Source organism: Sphaeramia orbicularis, chromosome 21 (assembly GCF_902148855.1).
Source record: "Sphaeramia orbicularis chromosome 21, fSphaOr1.1, whole genome shotgun sequence".
Lineage (NCBI taxonomy): Eukaryota > Metazoa > Chordata > Actinopteri > Kurtiformes > Apogonidae > Sphaeramia > Sphaeramia orbicularis.
In genome coordinates, this window is record NC_043977.1 from 8307678 (window position 1) to 8330290 (window position 22613).

Below are 22613 nucleotides of genomic sequence, written 5' to 3' on the forward strand. Positions count from 1 at the left end.
AGTTTGGTCATTTACACAGAACTCTGATGATCCTGCAGAGCTGAGGACCTTAATGAAACCACTAACATGGAGATGGAGGAAGTCTATGAAAACGCTGAAGCTGTCAAAGCCTCCAGCTCAAGATCTTCAGAAAATCTCATAGGTGAGAGAATAGACCCCGGGTTTATAAATGTGTTTTTCCAGACTGGTCTCAGTGTTACTGTTGTTTTATTCTCTGGTCTGTTTCCTGTCCTCAGCTCCTCAGGTCTCAAACAGATGGTTACATGGAGCTGTTGTCTTTCTGGGTTCTTCTGGGTTTCCTGTGGTTGGACTCATTGTCCTTGGGGTCCATTGTGAGTCTGGATCAGACACTGCACAATTCTTATTATTTAGGCCTGATGACGTATATATTTAAGCCTCAAAAACTTGAACATCTACTGATGTAAACTATTTAATACCTGTTGATCCACTAATCCTGTGTTTTTCACCTTGGGGTCGGGACCTCACGTGGGGTCACCTGGAATCAAATGGGGTTGCCTGAAATTTCTAGAAATAGATAAAAAAAAAAAAATTACTAATAAAAAATACATGGTGAGTTGACAGAGACAATCCCAATCCATAACACACATGACCACTGTGAAGCTGAAACTGCAGCACTGTGGTTCTGTTTATCTGTCAAATGTTCTTTGTGGTCAGTTTCAGATGCTGCAGCTCTTTCATAATTCTAGTTTGAGTTCTTGTTTGTTCAGTATTAATTGTCCTCCTTGTAAATCACAGCTGGACTGACTGACATATCCTGACCAAGGAAAATAAAATCTCCCTTTGTGCAGTAATCTACACCTGGATTTTACTGCTCTGTCCATAATAATAGACATTATATAGACTAAATATCCACTAAAATTAATGTTTACTTACAGCATAGTATAGCAAACTATTACATGATCAAAACAAATTCATTTAGCAAAAAAAAAAAAAAAAGTCTTTGTTTTGAATGTCTGGGGTCGCCAGAAATTTGTCATGTTCAAATGGGGTCACGAGCCAAAAAAAGGTTGAAACCACTGCACTAATCCTATCAATACATGTAAATAATTGGTGTAAAATACAGTTGTAGCCATCAGATATCACCCATTTGAACGTTCAGTTAAGGAAATATTTGACTGAAAAAGTATCTTTCTCTGTTTTGATATAATAACCTTTGAATTTACTCTGAGCTTTTAAGAACATCTATATGATCAGTGAATGAAATATAAGAAATTACCTGGTTGTCAGTAAAAAAAAATTAAATGCAGAGGATAAGATTGTAATAAATGGCTGTAAATCACTTAGGAAAAGCTAAATAGACAAAAAAAAGTTGTAGATCTGTTAGGATTAATAGTGATGTAGTTCTCCAGACCGCTCTTGGTCTCAAGACCAATTTTTTGTGGTCTCGGTCTTGTCTTGGTCTTGACTCTCTTTGGTCTCGATGGGATTTGTACAAAACCACATCATCACAGAATAGTATCACTATTTATTACACACCCTCTTCAAGACATAAGGACAATATAATAGAAAAGATAATATGAATTTGATTTAAATAGTCATGACACTTTACAGCAGTGCCTTTTGCTCTACAATTGATTTGAGTAATCATGTCGTATCGATTCCAACTCTAGTCTGTTTTCGGTCTCGGCCTCAATAAGGCTTGGTGCTGGTCTCGCCTCATAGTCTTGGTCTTGGTCTGGATACCCTTTGGTCTCAGTAGTGTCTTGGTCTTGGTCTAGTTAGTCTTGACTACCACACTAAGGGTTAATCTAATCAACATAAATTCAGTATCTGCAGCAACAAGCACATCTTTTATTTAATCCTGCACTGAAAAAGCTCTACATTCTGCAAAATTATCAAAGTATCATCAGCAAAATGTGTTGATGTAGTCACGGTGCAGTAAACAGTCCATATTCAAAACTCATTTTAATGACTTTATAAACTGTAGCCGGTTTAATCTACAGGAAAGCATCATACTCTTGAAGGGAGAAAAGTCTGTTTTGCATATATAACAATGCATTTTCCAGTGAATCTAAGAGTTTATTAAACTTAAGAAGGAGAAGTTTAATCTCAGTCTTGTAGTTTGTAATATTTAGAATCTAAAGATTTAGAAATGCATAGTTTTCCTGAACAGAAAAGAGATGGTAAAACTGTAAAAGGATCTAAAACTGATGTAGGAGATGCATGAAACCTGCATAAATTGTTCATTCACCAAAAATCTGGAGGACCAGATCCACAACAGACCATGAAATGGGTGCAAATGAGTCCAAAATATTGTGTATAATTAACAAGCACTAACAAGGGTTGAATTCACGACATACTATGCTGCCATGAAGATAGCAGCAAAAGATATGCCTGTCCATTTGCATAGATGCAAATTAGGAAATGCCACATTTGGAGAAGAATTGGCCTCTTTTTATGCAAAGGGGTGTCCGATGCAAAAACATCTAATTACATCTAATCACACAATACCGGTGTAACACTGGAAAAATCTAAATTTTACCAAGTGCATTTTTCTCATTTCTAGTTCAAATATCTCATCACACTTAAAATAAGACAGAATCACCTAAAGAGGAAACTTTTCAGTGAGATGGAAAAGCTTGTTTAGACAAAAGATCTGGAAAATCTTATTTCAAGAAATCTTACCAAGATAATTTTCACTTGTTCCATTGGCAGATTTGTTTTTTTTTTTTTTTTGCTTGAGTCAAGCAAAAAAAAAATGAAATAAAAAAAAGTCTTGAATTAAGCAAAAAAAAATCTGCCAATGGAACAAGAGAACATTATTTATTTATTTATTTAATTTTTATTTATTTCGAACATGCAAAGAAACAAAATTAAACAAAACAAAGTAAAACATTTAAATGGACAGAATCTTTCTTCAGCCACATACAAGTCTGAATTTTGCATATGGTCGAAAAGGAATAGGAAGAAGTATAAACTTATCTAATCCAACCCCTCAGTGCTTTTACACCTTTATCACTAATGGAAGAACCAAACAATACAATTTTCCTAATTTTAGCATTTAACCACAACTAATACATAATGCAGTAATTGAATTATACACAACAGTATGTTCATGTCAGTACAGCCATACAAACAGACTCAACAGTTTTCTTCAATAATTACAGCAGATTTATCAGTACAACATCATCCATAAACAAACAGGCCTCATTGTCATTATTAAATACTGTACCTCTCAAGAATCAATTCTTTATATCGTTTTTAACTAAATTATGTTAGATATTTGTTTTATCTCCTCTAACAATTTGTTCCACAATTTTCCTCCACAGATGGCGATAGAGAAACTTTTTTAACATAGTGTGCACTTTATGGAATCGTGAAATTTCACTTTCCCCGTAAATCATAGACTCCCTCTCTTTCACAAAACATTTCTTGAATATTTCCCAGCAGGAAGTTTTTCTTTGCTTCATACATTATTTGAATAGTTTTGAATTCCACAAGGTCAACGTTATGATCTGAGTATGAGGACTGAACCCAAATGCAAGACCCAGAAGCAGACGTAAAAGTTACAGTGTTTTATTAAACAACAGGTTTAACTGACAAGTCTTGGATAGTGAAAGAATACAGATTCTTGAGGTCACAGAGTTCAGGGTTCTTCACCAGGTTTGTGAGGCGGACCGGAGACGGACCTTCACAGCCCAGACCGAAAACACACGTCGGGTATCTGACTAGGAGAGAGCAGAGGGATGTCAGTAAACAGACCAGGTCATACACGGTGAGGCAAACGGATAGGCAGCAGTACATTGGGATAAGACTAGCTCACGTACCAGTAAAACAGGCAAAAGGTCGAACACACGTTGAAGCAACAGCAGCTGAGGAACAGACAGGGTCGGGCGAAAGGCAGAGGTCTTGAGAAACAATCCAGGTCAAAAAAAACAGGCAGACAGACAAACAGGATCCAAAAACCGCTGGTAAGTAACACACTAGACGATACAAACTGGCACAGGACAGGGGAAAAACACAGGGCTTAAATACACAAGAGGGAGGGAAGACAATGAGACACAGGTGGAACAAATCAGGGCGGGGACAGGTAATCACACACAGGTGGAAATGATTAGGAAAGGAAGCAAAGACAACGGACATGACACATGAGGAGAACTTAACAAAACAAAACAGGAAGTGACAGACAAAACACACAAGACAGACAAAACCAGACTAATGTCTGGTGGCAGATGTGACGTCAATGAGTTTAAAGTTTTGACTGTAAAAATAGTGGATTTGTGAGTTCACATAAGATTTCTTGAAATCAGATTTTCCAGATCTTTTGTCTAAAAAACAAGTTCTTCTATCTCACTGAAAAGTTCCTCTTTAGGTGATTCTGTCTTATTTTAAGTGTGATGAGATATTTGGACTAGAAATGAGAAAAATACACTTGGTAAAATTTAGATTTTTGCAGTGGAGTAACCCCAAACAGTGTGACTGGAGCTGAAACCGTCTTCAGTCACATATTGGATGGATCATGTTCGTGTTGTGTTGTATGTTCAGTACTTCAATATGATGATCAGACTGCTTTATTACATATATACTATTTTATTTTCTGCTGTTCTCCAGTGTAACAGTTCCAGAAACACATTAATGCCTGTCAGATCTTGGCTGTTCTTTTAACCTTTAACCCTTCGGTCCTCCTCAGGTATTTTTACATATCACTAGTTTTCTTCAAAATAAAATGTTGACATTAGAGAATGTACACTTATATAGTGTAATGGCAATGAGATTAATAAATGTGCTTATAATGAAAGTCAATGGGGCCTTTTTGTCTGTGTGGATAACCAGGGGGATTATCTGACACTACAGAAAAAATACTCATGCAATCAAATCAATTTTGTTCCTAATCTTGACACATCCAATGTTCTGATTACATCCAATGTTCCATCCTCCTACTATTTATTATATGGAAAATATTGGATTTTTTGCATGGTGTTTTGTTTTTAAAATAATAATCATTCAGAATTCAAATAGTTAAACTTGTATTAAAGGTTTAAAGCCTGCAAAAAATGTTTGAATGTTTGGTAGTTGTGAGCAGGGCTGGAAGTTGTTTAAAAGATTTAATTAAAAAAATATATTGATGTATGATGATTTTATACTAGTTTTTTTTTTGTGTGTGTGTGCATTTTTGCCATGAAGGTAACAAGAGGGTAGTGAATTTGAGGAGGGCATAAGGGTTAAGACCTACTACCATTTTTGTGATGACTTCCAAATAAAGTTTTCTGTCCGTTCAATGTTTCCTAAGTCACTCACCACCTTTTATTATATTATCTTGTGCATTTTGCGTTTTTTCAGCCAAAATGAGGTATTTAACTCTATTTACTGAACAAGTTGATGTTTATAAAAGCTCAGAGCAAATTCAAAGATTGTTCTATCAAAACTATTAAATACAAAAGGACCTTTTTTTGACTATTATTGTTTTGACTTCTTTGTCCTTCGTGACTAGTCTAAGAAGCAGTATTTGTGATGTGTTTTTATATTTTTATCCATCTTATAATGTGTATTTATATTCTTATTAATGTATTTATGTGTGTGTGCACGTCTATCTATCTATCTATCTATCTATCTATCTATCTATCTATCTATCTATCTATCTATCTATCTATCTATCTATCTATCTATCTATCTATCTATCTATCTATCTATCTATCTATCTATCTATCTATCTATCTATCTATCTATCTACCCTACTCATCCATCCATCCATCCATCCATCATGTCTAGGTTGTAATTATTCTTAAGATAAGTGGCTGAATGTAAATTCTGAGTTTGTGAATATTTTTCTAGTTACTGGGGGAAAAATCAAAGGTAAATACAATGCACAGGTGTATTTATTTGTGTCTCAGCTACCAGACAGTTCTCTAAATTGACTGAGGAGAGAGACCAGCTTTGCAAAACACTCATCGAAATGACTGGCGCACTTCACGAGCTTTGTACGGGTGAGTCCAACCCTAAACAGCTGTAAACTAGAAAAGCACTCAGAGAGTGCAGACCTCCGCCAAGGCAGATCTGCCCCCCCGATGACCACCAAAATTTAATCACTGGTTCCTTGTGCCAGTATCAACATTTCCTGTAAATTTCATGAAAATCCGTCCATAACTTTTTGAGTTATCTTGCTAACAAGCAAACAAACTAGAAGCACTCGGAGAGCGCAGACCTCCGCCAAGGCTGATCAGTGGGCCCCCCCGTGGGCCCCCCCACCCCCGATCACCCCCAAAAGTTAATCATTTCTTCCTTATCCCATTTCCAACAAACCCTGAAAATTTCATCAAAATCTGTCCATAACTTTTTGAGTTATGTTGCACACTAATGGACAGACAAACAAACAGACAAACAAACCCTGGCAAAAACATAACCTCCATGGCGGAGGTACAAACCCACACAACACACAGTCAAATGCATGTCGGTCACACACTACCACACTAAACTGATCAGCTGAGACTTCATTTGAGCTAAACATGTCAAGTAAAATTGACACTTATTCTCTGAATGTATGATATTTTTGCTGCTTTTGCTGAAAAAAACTAAACACATCAAATCAACTGGACCTGTCCTGGATGCTGCTTTGGAACCAAATCATTACGATCATCTATTTCAATTAATTATTATTATTATTATTTCTAATTATTGTAACTCAGTCTCATCCCACGTTGCACGAACTTTTTCTTGAATGTGTCACAGTTTGAATGCAAGGAATGGATGTACAGTATAAGTGGAACATGTTGGGTTCACACTGTGAACAATGGAATACAAAACAAAGTGTATTTATTATCGCTGGGTTATTTTTACATTTGCATTTTTGACGTTATTGGATATATATTTTCTTATGTAATGGAAATATGGACACTCCTTATAATATGTAGTACTATATTACTACACTGAGCATTAAGCATTAAATTAATAGTGCTTGTTTGAAATCATTAGACCACACTGGAAAAAATCAAAATTTTACTAGGTGTATTTTTCTTATTTCTTGTCAAAATATCTCATCACACTTAAAATAAGACATAATCACCTAAAGAGTAACTTTTCAGTGAGATATTAGAACTTATTTTTAGACAATAGTTCTTGAAAATCTTATTTCAAGAAATCTTACCAAGATAATTTTAACTTGTTCCATTGGCAGATTCTTTTTTTGCTTAATTCGAGATTTTTTATTTTTTTTTGCTTAACTCAAGCAAAAAAGATTTGTCAATGGAGCAAAAAAAAATTATCCTGTAAAATTCCTTGAAAGAAGATTTTCAAGATGTATTGTCTGAAAATAAGTTCTTCTGTCTCACTGAAAAGTTACTCTGTAGGTGATTCTGTCTTATTTTAAGTGTGATGAGATATTTGAACTAGAAATGAGAAAAATGCACTTGGTAAAATTTATATTTTTTCATGTGTATAATGAGAAAATAACATCATGTCTCGTGTCTTCAGTGACAAAAACTTAAACAATGTCTGTTACTCCAACTTTTTTCCATGTCAAATCCTTTTAGTATTTATGTTTAGTGTTGAATGACTTTGTAAATTACACCATAGTCTTCATCAACTCCATCTTCCATCTGTATCTTCCATTAACATTATCTGTGGTTCATGTTTTACTGTTAGGAGATTCAACAGTGAGGCTGGTCAACTCCTCCACCCACTGCTCCGGCAGAGTGGAGGTTTTCCACAGTGGACAGTGGGGAACGGTGTGTGATGATGACTGGGACCTGTCTGATGCTGAGGTGGTGTGTCGACAGCTGGGCTGTGGCAGGGCCCTGTCGGCTCCAAGATATGCACATTTTGAACAGGGTTCAGGTGTGATTTGGTTAGATAACGTCATGTGCACAGGTACAGAGTCAAACCTCATGGAGTGTCAACACCAAGGGTTTGGAATTCATGACTGTGGACATCATGAGGATGCAGGTGTCGTCTGTGAAGGTAAACACATGTGTACAAATGGAAAAAATAATTGAGGCATGACATTGTGTCTACTGTAAAAAAATACATCATTTCATTTGAGAAAAATAGAAAAGTGTTAAATGACATCAGGTTAGCAAACCTGTGATGTACCCAAGTTGTCAGTGTTATTCTCAGGTTAGAGGTCAAAGGTCAGAGGGAAAAAGTCATGGTATGGATGTCCTGTATGGACTCCATTTATGCCTTCCTAAAATCCATTTCTATTCAAGAAGAACCAGACTGCCTCTAGATGTGGTCCACACAGATCTAATCTAAATAGTTTTGTCCCTAACTCAAGAATTTAAATAACAAATGTAAAGACAATTTCATGCATAGAAATTCCAATACAATATGAATGTGTGATGACATTTTATATCCAAAAGGTCCGACATCATCTTGACTGTTACAAATGTAATATTGTGTCAAACATTTGGAAAAAATATTCACTTGCAATCACAGTTACCTGACAAAAGCTAGTTTCAGCCATAACTCAAGATTTAATATCTTCTTCTCAATCACTCCATTCTCCCTGGAAGAATAGACAAAAAAAATAAATAAATAAAATGGCTGGTGAAAACCAGTGCACAGAAGACCACTAATACCATTTTTAGTTTGTCCCCAAAGACAAAGAAGGTAAAACTGAAAATTAACGGAGAGTCCATACCAGAAGAGGACAGTCCCTCTTATTTAGGAGTGATCTTCGATAGAAGACTGACCTGGAAACCACAGACAGCAAAGGCTGAAACAAGGGCCAAGAGGTGCCTGGCATTTATGAAAAAACTAGCCGGTACCAACAGGGGTGCAGATGCAGGAATTCTAAAGAAAGTCGACAAGGGAAGAGTACAACCAATATTAGAATATGGGATCACCTCATGGGGTACTGCAGCTAAATCCAACCTTGAAAAAATAAGCAAAGTACGAAACCAAGCTGCCCAACTTATGACTGGTGCTCTAAGGTCAACACCCATACAGGAACTGGAAAACATCACCAGACTAGAACATATTAGAGATCCGCGAGACAGAAAGATACTGATCCAGGCAGCCAAGTTTAAAAGACTATCAGAGCATCCAATGAAAGAAAGGATGTCCCAGCCCACCAGGAGGACATTAAAACAAATTAGTTTTATTCAACAAACAGGGAAACAAAGAAAACCAGGATATCCTAGATCAAAAGCCAACAGTGATCCCTCAGTACCTAGAAAAACCCAGCATGGAGCAACAAAAACTTCCTCCAAATAAAATGCAACATCCATGGCTTTAGATGAAACGATGTATGAAAAAAGGTCTGTCACCACAGAACACATTCACATGTCAAACCCTCTGGAATGTTGGACCCACATCTACACAGATGGCTTTGCAGATGAAGCAGGAAAAAATGGTGAAGCAGGAATATATATTAAATACCGAAAAGACAAAGAAGAAAAACTCTATTGCTACCAGCCTATGATCAACTAAGTACAAGGTCGAAGCAGTAGCACTGAAGACAGCTGCTGACCACGTCAAATATCACCCCCACACCTCCAAAAATGTTGTTCTCCTTATGGATGCACAATCTGTCATACAGGCCCTAGAAACATCTAACAAGAAATAAATGAATAGTTCATCCGCTGCCCTCAACATGCTTAGACAAGATCACATAGTCTGGATTCTGTGGATCCCATCACACTGCAACATGCATAGCAGTGAAACTATATACTGGCAAAGACAGGATCCAGACTAGAGCAGGAAAACAAAGCAATTTCTTTTCAGGAAGCAAAAACAATCATCAATACTAAGCAACACAACAAGTGGAATTTTCAGCACCATCAACAAAACTAACACGACCCATAATACCTGCTGACACGACCTGAGCAGGTAATTATCTTCCAACTGCGCACTGTTCACAACACGCTCAATCATCACCCACACAACAAACTTAAGACTGGCCAGACGGACCAGCGCCCATGCCAGACTGGCAGTCAGACACTGTCCCAAATATCATGACCTAAGGCCAAAACTGGGGACAGAGGAGACCACTCTAAAACACAAACTCTACGGTGCGTTGGAGGACCTTCGACAGATGACAACTTCCATCACAGAGACTGGAGTGTCCATTTAGAGTGAAACATCTGGTTGAACTTATGGTTCTTGCTTTATTAATGGACATCACAGTCCATCTTTCATCTGTATTTTCCATTAACATTGTGTGTGGTTCATGTTTTACTGTTAGGTCGTTCAACGGTGAGGCTGGTAGGCTCCACCACCCGCTGCTCCGGCAGAGTGGAGGTTTTCCACAGTGGACAGTGGGGGACGGTGTGTGACTATGACTGGGACCTGTCTGATGCTGAGGTGGTGTGTCGACAACTGGGCTGTCGTGAGGCGCTGTCGGCTCCAGGAGATGCACATTTTGGACAGGGTTCAGGTGTGATCTGGTTAAATAATGTCCTGTGCGGAGGTACAGAGTCAACCCTCATGGACTGTCAACACCAAGGGTTTGGAATTCACAACTGTGGACATCAGGACGATGCAGGTGTCGTGTGTGAAGGTAAAATCATGTGTATAATGAGAAAATAACATCATGTCTCCTGTCTTCAGTGACAAAAACCTAAACTGTTTTTTTACACCAAATTTTTCAATCAACAATTGGTTTAGCATTTATGTTTAGTGTTGAATGACTTTTTAAATTACACCATAGTCTTCATTAACTCCATCTTCCTTCTGTATCTTCCATTAACATTATCTGTGGTTCATGTTTTACTGTTAGGAGGTTCAACAGTGAGGCTGGTAGGCTCCACCACCCGCTGCTCCGGCAGAGTGGAGGTTTTCCACAGTGACTGGTGGGGAACGGTGTGTGGCTATAACTGGGACCTGTCTGATGCTGAGGTGGTGTGTCGACAGCTGGGCTGTGGCAGGGCCCTGTCGGCTCCAAGATATGCACATTTTGGACAGGGTTCAGGTGTGATTTGGTTAGATAATGTCATGTGCACAGGTACAGAGTCAAACCTCATGGAGTGTCAACACGAAGGGTTTGGAACTCCCTACTGTGGACATCACGAGGATGCAGGTGTCGTCTGTGAAGGTAAACACATGTGTACAAATGGAAAATATAATTGAGGCATGACATTGTGTCTACTGTAAAAAAAATATACATCATTTCATTTGAGAAAAATAGAAAAGTGTTAAATGACATCAGGTTAGCAAACCTGTGATGTACCCAAGTTGTCAGTGTTATTCTCAGGTTAGAGGTCAAAGGTCAGCGGGAAAAAGTCATGGTATGGATGTCCTGTATGGACTCCATTTATGCCTTCCTAAAATCAATTTCTATTCAAGAAGAACCAGACTGCCTCTAGATGAGGTCCACACAGATCTAATCAATATCTGATCATCACATTTTTACACCTTCATTAACTTGCACTTTTGTGATCTGGATACAGACTGGATTTTAATATCATGTGTAAACAGGATCTGTGAGAAGGTCTGTCCATCAGATGGTCCCCAGTATGTTTAATGTGAGATATGTCAAGGCAGGCTTAACAGAATGTCCCATATTTTGACACAAATGTTCATTTAGATTCAAGCATGAATGGTTTGGAATTTGGTGACCAATAGTTTTAGTCCCTCACTCAAGAATTTAAATAACAAATGTAAAGACAATTTCATACATAGAAATTTCAATACAATATGAATGTGTGATGACATTTTATATCCAAAAGGTCCGACGTCATCTTGACTGTTACAAATATAATATTGTGTCAAACATTTGGAAAAAATATTCACTTGCAATCACAGTTACCTGACAAAAGCTAGTTTCAGCCATAACTCAAGATTTAATATCTTCTTCTCAATCGCTCCATTCTCCCTGGAAGAATAGACAAAAAAAATAAATAAATAAAACGGCTGGTGAAAACCAGTGCAAAGAAGACCACTAATACCATTTTTAGTTTGTCCCCAAAGACAAAGAAGGTAAAACTGACAATTAACGGAGAGTCCATACCAGAAGAGGACAGTCCCTCTTATTTAGGAGTGATCTTCGATAGAAGACTGACCTGGAAACCACAGACAGCAAAGGCTGAAACAAGGGCCAAGAGGTGCCTGGCATTTATGAAAAAACTAGCCAGTACCAACAGGGGTGCAGATGCAGAAATTCTAAAGAAAGTCGACAAGGGAAGAGTACAACCAATATTAGAATATGGGATCACCTCATGGGGTACTGCAGCTAAATCCAACCTTGAAAAAATAAGCAAAGTACGGAACCAAGCTGCCCAACTTATGACTGGAGCCCTAAGGTCAACACCCATACAGGAACTTCTTTTCAGGAAGCAAAAACAATCATCAATACTAAGCAACACAACAAGTGGAATTTTCAGCACCATCAACAAAACTAACACGACCCATAATACCTGCTGACACGACCTGAGCAGGTAATTATCTTCCAACTGCGTACTGTTCACAACACGCTCAATCATCACCCACACAACAAACTTAAGACTGGCCAGACGGACCAGCGCCCATGCCAGACTGGCAGTCAGACACTGTCCCAAATATCATGACCTAAGGCCAAAACTGGGGACAGAGGAGACCACTCTAAAACACAAACTCTACGGTGCGTTGGAGGACCTTCGACAGATGACAACTTCCATCACAGAGACTGGAGTGTCCATTTAGAGCGAAACATCTGGTTGAACTCATGGTTCTTGCTTTATTAATGGACATCACAGTCCATCTTTCATCTGTATCTTCCATTAACATTATGTGTGGTTCATGTTTTACTGTTAGGTCGTTCAACGGTGAGGCTGGTCAACTCCACCACCCGCTGCTCCGGCAGAGTGGAGGTTTTCCACAGTGGACAGTGGGGGACGGTGTGTGACAATGACTGGGACCTGTCTGATGCTGAGGTGGTGTGTCAACAACTGGACTGTGGCAGGGCCCGGTGGGCTCCAGGAGATGCACATTTTGGACAGGGTTCAGGTGTGATTTGGTTAGATAATGTCCTGTGCAATGGCACAGAGTCAAACCTCACTGAGTGTCGCTACCGAGGGTTTGGAATTCACAACTGTGGACATCAGGACGATGCAGGTGTCGTGTGTGAAGGTAAAATCATGTGTATAATGAGAAAATAACATCATGTCTCCTGTCTTCAGTGACAAAAACCTAAACTGTTTTTTTACACCAAATTTTTCACTCAACAATTGGTTTAGCATTTATGTTTAGTGTTGAATGACTTTTTAAATTACACCATAGTCTTCATCAACTCCATCTTCCATCTGTATCTTCCATTAACATTATGTGTGGTTCATGTTTTACTGTTTGGAGGTTCAACAGTGAGGCTGGTAGGCTCCACCAGCCGCTGCTCCGGCAGAGTGGAGGTTTTCCACAGAGAGTGGTGGGGAACGGTGTGTGGCTATGAGTGGGACCTGTCTGATGCTGAGGTGGTGTGTCGACAGCTGGGCTGTGGCAGGGCCCTGTCGGCTCCAACAAATGGACGGTTTGGTTATTTTTCAAGTGTGATTTGGTTAGATAACGTCATGTGCACAGGTACAGAGTCAAACCTCATGGAGTGTGACCACCAAGGGTTTGGAATTGACAACTGTTATGAAGAGGATGCAGGTGTCGTCTGTGAAGGTAAACACAAATCACCAGAAATTAGTGGAAAACATGTTTGATGTGGAGAATTAGGTTTACTTTTTCAGCATTGTTTTCCCATCTTGATAGAAAAATGACTGTGTGTCAGTTGTGTTCTTATTACTGGGTAGTCTTACATAAATGGCCTAATCTGTTATGGTTTTTATGCCTCGGTCAACTCTGGCCAGAGGGGTATTGGGATCATTTTGTTGTCTGTTTGTCTGTCCATTCAATGATGTAATTGCATTATCTGAAGAATGCATTGAGATATCCGCACCAAATCTAGACTGTGGATGGATGTTAGTATAGAGCAGAAGCCTCTGAAAATAGGTGACCTATAGGGCCTATAAGGCAGGAACTGTCAACACAATCTGACACCATATTTGGCTGAGGAGTATTAAAAGTGTGCAGCAGGTTATGTTTGTATGTGCTGGAATGTGATTGTTCTTTGTATCAAGAACAGGTAATTCTCATCTTACAATGTCATTGTGTACGCCAGGCCCGGACTTGGTAATCGGGAGGACCGGGACAATTCCCGGTGGGCTGGTAAAATATTTAGGCCGCGAGGGCCGGAGTTCACTTTAAATATATATGAATTTTGGGGGTTTTTTTGGCTGGGGGGGGGGTTCAGTCATAGCATTGGGTTCATCGCGTAAACTGCAACCGCTGTTCCTGGGCCCCACCCCCTGTACTAGCAAGCAGACGCAGACGCACCGTGACCTGCCGTAATCTGTCCTTACATACGGTTAGTAGCTCTGTACTGTAGCTGTGGAGCATATACCATCTGTGCTCTGTAGGCTGTGGATGGTCAGCTGTGTTTGCTGTTTTAATGGAAAGAACAAGGGTGGTGCAGAGAAGGCAAGAATTAAAAAGAGGAAAGCTCTGGAAGCAAACGCAGCCAAATGTGACAAAATCTGCAACTTTTTCACAAAAACTACCTCCCGGTTGGAAACAACTAATTAGGACGATGAACCGGGTAAACCACCTTTCAAGTTAGTTAATTATCGAGTCAGTGAATTGTGTGGCTTTGTGGCGTGGAACATAACGTTATGCAGTTTAAATAATAGTATGATGCAACGCCCCAGAACTGGGAAACTTTGTCTTGTAGCTCCTCAGAGTCAGAAAGCAGATCCAGCAGCAGACACCAGCCATGAGCCCACAAGTCCAGAGTGGGCAGGTAGGACTGCTCAGAGAGGGAAGAGGATTAGAAGAAATAGGCTCCAATGAAGAGTATGGTGTAGGCCTGTTCAATATGAAAGGTGCTCTGAGATGCTCCAGGATTCAGCACAACATGAATGAAACTGACACCAAGGCTTTGAAAATAGAAGATTTGTGCTGAGAATTCTGACCATTTTTAAAATGTGATTTAATGTCAGAAGCAGAGCCAGGAGCCAGTAGTGATGAGAGGATTGTTCCTGTCAGGATGGAAGGAAGAGGTGAGCTGTTGGAACAGACTGTGTGAACAAGCATTAATTCCAGTAAAACCACTTTCTATACCCAAACGATAATACTGGCCTATTTTATTTTTATTATTAAAAGTGAGACAGTAAATACACAAAGCCCACAATTGAAAGACAATAGTAATATTAAATAAGCCTGCATATTTTGCCAATGTAAATATCTGAATTGGTTAAGTAAGTCCAAATGTCTGTAGATATTATTTTTTATTGTGATCCAGGTGCAGGTGAGTCTAGGGAAACTGGAGGAAGTGTGAAAGGGAGAGCAGAGTCTACTGATGACAGAGGAGCAGCTCAGCAGCACAACCCTGAACCACTAGGCACAAATGACACAGATGCAGATGAGTCTGTTGTTAGCTTTGATTGCTTTGCTCGCCCTCAGTCACAGGATACACATATATTTTTTTCTTATCATCCTCATCAAACCCCTAATATCACTGTACCAAAAGTTTTCAATAGCAAAGATAGAACAAACCGCAAGTAAGTTGTGATGGAAATCTTTTGTTGCAGAGGATACAAAAATGATAGAGTTATTAGAAAGTGCAGCAGGCTTTATTTTTTGTATTATTTTTTTATTTAATATTTTTATATATTCTTTTATTTCATTTCAAACATTTTAAAGGTTTGAAAAATGTTAACACTTATAAGAACAAAAATATAGATTCTGTTATTGTTGTGTTGTGAGGAATAATAATGTTGGAGATGTGGATGTGCACTCACTGTTGAAATAAATCCACATTGTGAAGCAACCTTTACTTGCACTGAATTGGAAATATTTTAGAAAATACACTGAATTACAAGGCTTTGCAGAACAGTGTGTAGACCTAACATGTAAGGTTATAATTCCATAATTTTAATAATAATTGGTCGTGATCTAAAGTGGGCCGGTCTGAGGTATGAAACTCCAGGGCTGAAAATGAGTCTCAGTCCGGCCCTGGTGTACGCTAAACGTCATCCTGTGTGTGAACTGTTAAGTTTTGTTATCATGTGTGTAATGGGTGCAGTAATTGACTGACACAGGAACTTTTAGGTGTAGAAGTGTCTTCCTTTTGAATGGTTAGCAGAGATCTCTCCTCACACCTCACACAATTCACTGCAGTATTCCTCTGTTTTTGTACTGAGATGTTCAACACTCTTTCTGAATGTTTGTTACCTGGTCATCTATGATTCCTGATGTTTATGGATCAATTTCATTTAATTTCACATATTTATTTCAAACCTGCTACCACATTTATACACTTAACAGACGACAACTGGACAACACATGGTTTGAAAAGGGGATGGAAGAAGGATTGCTTTTAAAAGTCCAACCCCTCACACCACACAACCCATCACAACATTTCACTACACCAACACAGAACAATACAGAACATTATAGAACAATATAGAACATTACAATATCACATCCTCACAAGACAGGAACATAAACAGGCCTGGACACACTCTGACCCCATACCCACTCCCTCTAATGGCACCCACACTGTTTAGAGCACAGGTGTCAAACATGTGGCCCAGGGGCCAAAACCGGCCCCTCAAAGGTTCCAATCCGGCCCATGGGATGAATTTGCAAAGTGCAAGTTAGGGCATCAAACTCAAAAATAATACCATAATAACCTACAAATAATGACAACACCATTGTTTTCTCTTTGATTTAGTGCAAAAAACAATAAATTATGAAAATGTTTACATTAACAAACTATCCTTCAACAATAAAATGTGAATAACCTGAAATGTCTGAAGTAAATTAAGTGCAATTTTAACAATATTCTGCCTGTTACTGAATGTTTTGTGCCTTTGTAGATCTGATCTGTAATGCATATGTATAAATGATAAGTCAAGGCAGAATATTGACAAAATTGTACTTATATTTCTTTACAAATTTCATTTTGTTCAGGTTATTCACATCCTTTTGTTTGGATAGTTTGTAAATGTAAATATTGGCATAACTGGATTTGGATTTTTGCGCTAAAACAATATGGAGTTGACATTATTTATTGGCTATCATGCTATTATTGTACTGGTTCAGCCCACTTCAGATTAAATTAGGTTGAATGTGACCCCCGGAAGAAAATGAGTTTGACACCACTGGTTTAGAGCATCAGTGTCACTGTATCTCCTCCAAGTACTTCTTCATTATTTGTTTTTTAAACATTCTTTTAAACTGAAAAATATTTGCACACTCTTTTAATCTGCTAAACCATTCCACAGTACTACTCCCCTTACTGAGATGCACATTGATTTTAAGGTAGTTCTTACCTTTGGTTGGCACCATTTATTATTACCTCTGAGATTGAATTTATGTTGAGAATCTCTGTCCTCAAATAATTTTTGAATATTACCTGGAAGACGTTTTGTTGATGCCCTAAACAGGAGTTGTGCTGTTTTGTAATTCACCAAATCTATTCATTTGAAGTCTACTGACTGGAGAAAAAGTGGGTTGGTGTGGTCATTATAATGAGCTTTATGAACCCTTCTAAGAGCTTTTTGTTGAAGGCAAATCAATGGCAACAGCCTGTTTCAGTAACAGTGGTAATAGTTTCATGATTTTTGTATCATTTTTGTTTTTGAAATGTTGACTGGAATAACTGATCAATAACAGCATCAATAAATAATCTACATACCTGAGATTGAAAAAAAAAAAAGCAAAATTATTTAATTATTTAATTATTATTAAATCAAAATTATTCAATTACCACAATTATGCCTTGCTTCATAGCTTTTGTATGAGCTATATTCAAATGATCTCCACTTAATTTAGCATCGATAGGATTGATAGTTGGCTTAAGTGGTAGAAGAAGTCCTCAGATCTTTGAAGATACTACAAAAACACAGGTAAAATATTCCGCTACATGAAAAGTTCTACATTAAAATCATCCTTAAGTAAACATGAATTATCAGCTGCTAAGAATAATAATAGTAGTTAAGTGCAACCGATTCCTTGACCCTCAATAGTGTTTAGAATAAAATAATAATGTTTAACTGTATTTAGTTATGGATAGAATCTAAATAAATAGTAACATGAGTTTAATTACATTCTTAAACTCTTTCCATCTTTTTCTATCTGCATTATTTACTCGTGTTGTAAATGTAAACGTATACTTTGCCTGTTTGATATTATAACTCACAGAAAGCCCATGTGCAGCCGGATGGCAGCTGTTCAACAGCAGCTGTTACTTCTTTTCACGTGTGACTGGATCCTGGGAAACCGGCAGAAGAGACTGCAGAATGAACGGAGCAGATCTGGTGATCGTAAACAGCACAGAAGAACAGGTATTACAAAAGTAAACCTAGAACGGAATCATTAAGCATTAGTTGAATTCTTACAGCTGATGTCAAGCCCCAAACAAAACTCAAAGATATGTTTTTTGACAAATGTCCATCAAAGAAATCTCAAATATGGAATTAACTTCTTCCCTCAGAGTCAGTGGCTCATCTTGGCTTTAGAGGGAGTGCAGTTCTGTCTGAAACTGAACTTTGCTTTGGTTCTGTTTCCCTCTGACATCCCCATAGAGTTCTGTGATGGTAATTCAGAGGAAAATTGGTGCAAAAACAGAAACAAATCAGAAAATAACATTAACCTGTTAAACTCTAGGCCACTTGTTTCCAGTCAGAATCATTTCAATGTAACACAAATCAATGGATTAACCAATAACTGATCATTTTTTTCGCAACTGTATGTAACAGGATCTGGGCCTGTCCCCCGTCACCTTTCCTCAACTCCCAGCCCCGTTTGTCTATTTATTTATTTATTCATTTATTTATTTGTTTAATTACAGGACAGTGTGTATTGGCATTAGTTACAAAGAACAAGATGTGTGCACCAGATTTAGCAGAGAAGCTAATTTCCATCTGTTGTCCTGGACAAACGACTAACACAACAAACATCACTTAGATTACCAAACCATAATATACTGGAAGAAAACTGTTAAACATGACAGATATAGAAAAGTCTGCTCAGATTGAACGGCTTCATCCAAACACAAAAAATACATTCAATACATGCAATACATTCTAAAAATACACTAACTTTACTAGAGCAAGAATAAGATAGAAAGGATAGAATGAGAAGAAGAGACAGAAGAAAAAGAAAAAAAGAGCAAAAAGAATAAATAAATAAATAAATAAATAAATAAATAAATAAGCTAATTGTGCAATTGCAAACCAGACATAGAAAAAAGTGCAAGTAAAAACTATTGGGCTAAAATCTTCAGTAGAACTAACCCAGACAGTTTATCTAATGCATGTGTGCACAGATGAGTCCAGTCCAGTCCAGTAGGACAGGACTGGATTTGTTTGTTTGATTTGTTGGTGGATGCAGCAGTAGGGGTGGGCTGCCCGATTCTTTGTCTCGGTTTCTCCTGTTTTGTCATAAGTAGGAAGGTTTGACTGTATTTTGGTTACTCTTTCTTTTGCAGGTCAGCCTTGGTTCCTCAGATAGTTGACTTATGTTTGTTAAGATAAAGCTGCAGCTATGCTTAATTTATGCATCACATTTATTCATGTGATTTGTAAATAAATCATAGGTCTGTTTAAGTGCACAAAGCTGCATCCTGGGGGTTTCTCTGTGGCTTGGGAGTGAGGGAAGGTGTCCACTTATTCATGTCATGTCCTGGGGTCTCCTAGCCGGAGCGTAACACCCACATGACGTCCGTCAGAAAGTCGTTCATTCCATCCCTGGCTGTTTGACGCCCCCGGTGTTTACACTGAAATAAGAAGATTTACTTTGATTTTCCCATGTAATAAAGAACATGTATCATTTGTTTCAATAAATTTGTTATAGGAATATGGATTTTATTACCAATATTTAACGCCTAGTTACTTTTCACCCACCCTATAGATCTGGTAGCTGACACTAATATTCCTTTGGAGTTAAACTTATTCTCTGGTTAATTCTCAAATTTCACATTTTGACCCCAGACTGTATCTTAGAAACTTCAGCCAACCAGCATTTTCAACTTGATTTTTCTTTATCAGTGACTCACACGTGGTAAAATTTCACTCCTTTTATTCTGGAAGCATTTTACTTGTAGACCAGTGGCATGAGCAATGACATACTTTGCCTGTGGGTGCTTCTATGAAACTGGTCCTAAAAACAGGACATGGGGCTAAAAATTCAAACCAGATGTAGAGTAACGTTATAAAGCAAGTGTGGAAGTACTTTGGGTCTATTTTAAAAATAAGTACTGAGATAAAACAGAAACTATTTTTCAGATAAAACACATTTTTATATTATTTTTACATTATTTTTAATTTAAAAAAAAAAACAACGCATGTAACACGGTCAAAAGGACACAAAAATTATGCTCTACTATTTTTTTGAATATCTCTTTATTCTCTCACAGGTACATTTTGGGAATCGAAGTAAATATTCAAGGCAGAGTGTTTCACAAAAATGGCCCCTGTTACAAAATCATTCACGATTTGTATGCGTTTAACTGGGCAGGTTCTGTATGTAACACCAGTGGACACGAATGGTTACGTACAAAACCTGGGATGAGACTGAGATTGATGAAAAACCCGCAGGTCTGGATTAGAAAAACCACTGGGATCGACGCTTTTAACAGTGTCTTTATTTAGAGTCGATATAAGACCATTTATAGACAAGTTTTCAGATCTAATGCACTGACACCTATAGGTAGCTTTTACTGTCCATATTTGGGTCCTATTTTTGGCCCCAATATTATATTAAAAATTCATTAATTATGGGATGGCTCAGAGCAAGAGTATAATTTATTTTGCATTTATCTGAGGTCATCATTAGGTCCATCCTGGAGGGAAATATGCCTACATTTACCTTTTATTATTGGGTGTAAAAAGCTGGTTCCAAAATGAACCCAGTTTCATAGAAGCACCCCTGTATGTACACCTTTTTTTTTTTTTATTGCATCTACAACAGAACTTCATCTCACGGTTCAACAAGAACTCTTGGATCGGTCTGAGTGACCTTGAAGAGGAAGGAACCTGGAAATGGGTGGATGGATCTCCATTAACTCAGCAGTAAGGAAGAAAAGTTCCCCTCTTTGGTTCAATTCAGACATTATTAGAGGGATGTTTCCCAGTAGTGTTTCTGTGTGTTTTATTTAGGTACTGGAGTCAAGGGGAGCCGAACCATGTCCATGATGAGGACTGTGTGCACATGCATTCCTCAACAGGCCTGTGGGCTGATGTGAGCTGTGATAACAGCCTGTACTGGATCTGTGAGAAAATGGGAATGGATTAGAGATATCGATTACAGAACCAGAATCGCTTCATTCTTATCAAATCCCATCCATACAAATAACTTCAGTGAAATCCTTTCCTCACATGTAGTAAAATAATAAAAAAAAAAAATTGGTTATTGTCCGAGCTAGGGTTGGGTGAAAAACGTTATCAATCCAATATCCATAATGATCCCTATAAATGTCACATCGCTGTGTCTTAATGGCAAAGTTTTGGTCCTGAGTGACAATTTATGGAAACACATTATTTTTTGTAGTTTTACATTATTTGTCAAGAACAACAACAACACACCATGTAAAAATAAGACAGAAGGGACATAAAAGGGTCAGATATTGCCTCTGATGTCATGATTTAATGCTAATTTTGCTGATTTCTGTGCATTTTAAGATGTTAAAAATCAGTTATTCCTGATGCTAAACTCTTCTATCATACAAAAAATGAGACATGAATAAAACTGAGCAACAGTAAAACATTTTTGATATTGTAGTTAGTTTAGAAAGTGTGTACAAACTAAACCCTAAAAACAGAAGGAACTGCATTACGATAATTATATTTATTGCACGATTGTAATGATTTGAATGTTATCACCTAACCCTAGTCCGAGCATCATCTAAATAGGATAACATGTTTTTGATTATTATTTCTCTTGGTTTATTGTGTGTACTACTACATTTGTGTAGACATTACATGTGGTTGTTGGGTGGTGGGATTGACTACTACAAGTGTGTTATACTTTTGTGACGTAATTGGAGATTGTGGTGGAAGGAAATAAACAAATAAACTGATGTTTGGACACCACTTTGCAGAGTGTGATGTGGTCAGTCTGTAAAGTCAATGGGATATCTGTGTCTTATATGCAGCTTAAATGGGCTATATGCAGTATTTCTCTTATCAACTATAAAGAAAGTAACACAAATTCATCATTAGAAAAGAAGGGATAAAAATAAAAGGCATTGTTTTCACCAGTGGACGCAGCTCTGAATGAAAAGAATGGAGTTCGATGGTGAAATGGCAGTGTTTCTTCTTCATGGGTGAGTTTGATTCGAAGGCTTATGAAGGTGTAAAGTTTAAATGCAAATTGCATAAAATAAGAGAATATTTGTTCGTGTATGGTTTCTTGCATGAGGAACTTTAATGCTGCAGTGGTTCCTTTTACAGGTTCACAGAGAAAATACATCATCCACACATGAAGCATTTTACCAAGGCATGCATGTTTCATTTTAAATTTACAGATTTAGGATTCCAGTTTATAACCAACAAAAGGACAAAACTGAAAAGAATAATCAACAAAATGACCAAAGTCATTGATAAAATGAATAAAATAATCAACAAATTGAACAAAAATGAAAATACTCAACAAAATAAGCTAAATAATCAACAAATTGAACCAAATACCAAAATGAA

At 37.7% G+C, this 22613-nt stretch overlaps 1 protein-coding gene across 1 annotated transcript; it reads left to right on the top strand.

Annotated features, from left to right (window-relative positions):
* The first annotated feature begins 308 nt into the window (after positions 1–308).
* On the top strand, positions 309–22007 carry LOC115412605 (scavenger receptor cysteine-rich domain-containing group B protein-like). The gene is made up of 8 exons (XM_030125200.1): positions 309–332; positions 5853–5945; positions 7600–7914; positions 12688–13002; positions 13225–13533; positions 18118–18260; positions 20887–20987; positions 21075–22007. Exons 2-8 carry the CDS (start codon positions 5915–5917, stop codon positions 21208–21210), a joined length of 1350 nt encoding a protein of 449 aa, XP_029981060.1. The 5' UTR covers positions 309–332; positions 5853–5914; the 3' UTR covers positions 21211–22007.
* Positions 22008–22613: the final 606 nt, after the last annotated feature.

Bases quoted from the DNA above. Each gene is read 5' to 3' on its own strand.
- LOC115412605 (XM_030125200.1), top strand. From the start codon at position 5,915: ATGACTGGCGCACTTCACGAGCTTTGTACGG. The intron at 13,003-13,224 runs GTAAAATCATGT...TACTGTTTGGAG, and splicing joins TGCAGGTGTCGTGTGTGAAG to GTTCAACAGTGAGGCTGGTA. The intron at 18,261-20,886 runs GTATTACAAAAG...CATCTACAACAG, and splicing joins TAAACAGCACAGAAGAACAG to AACTTCATCTCACGGTTCAA.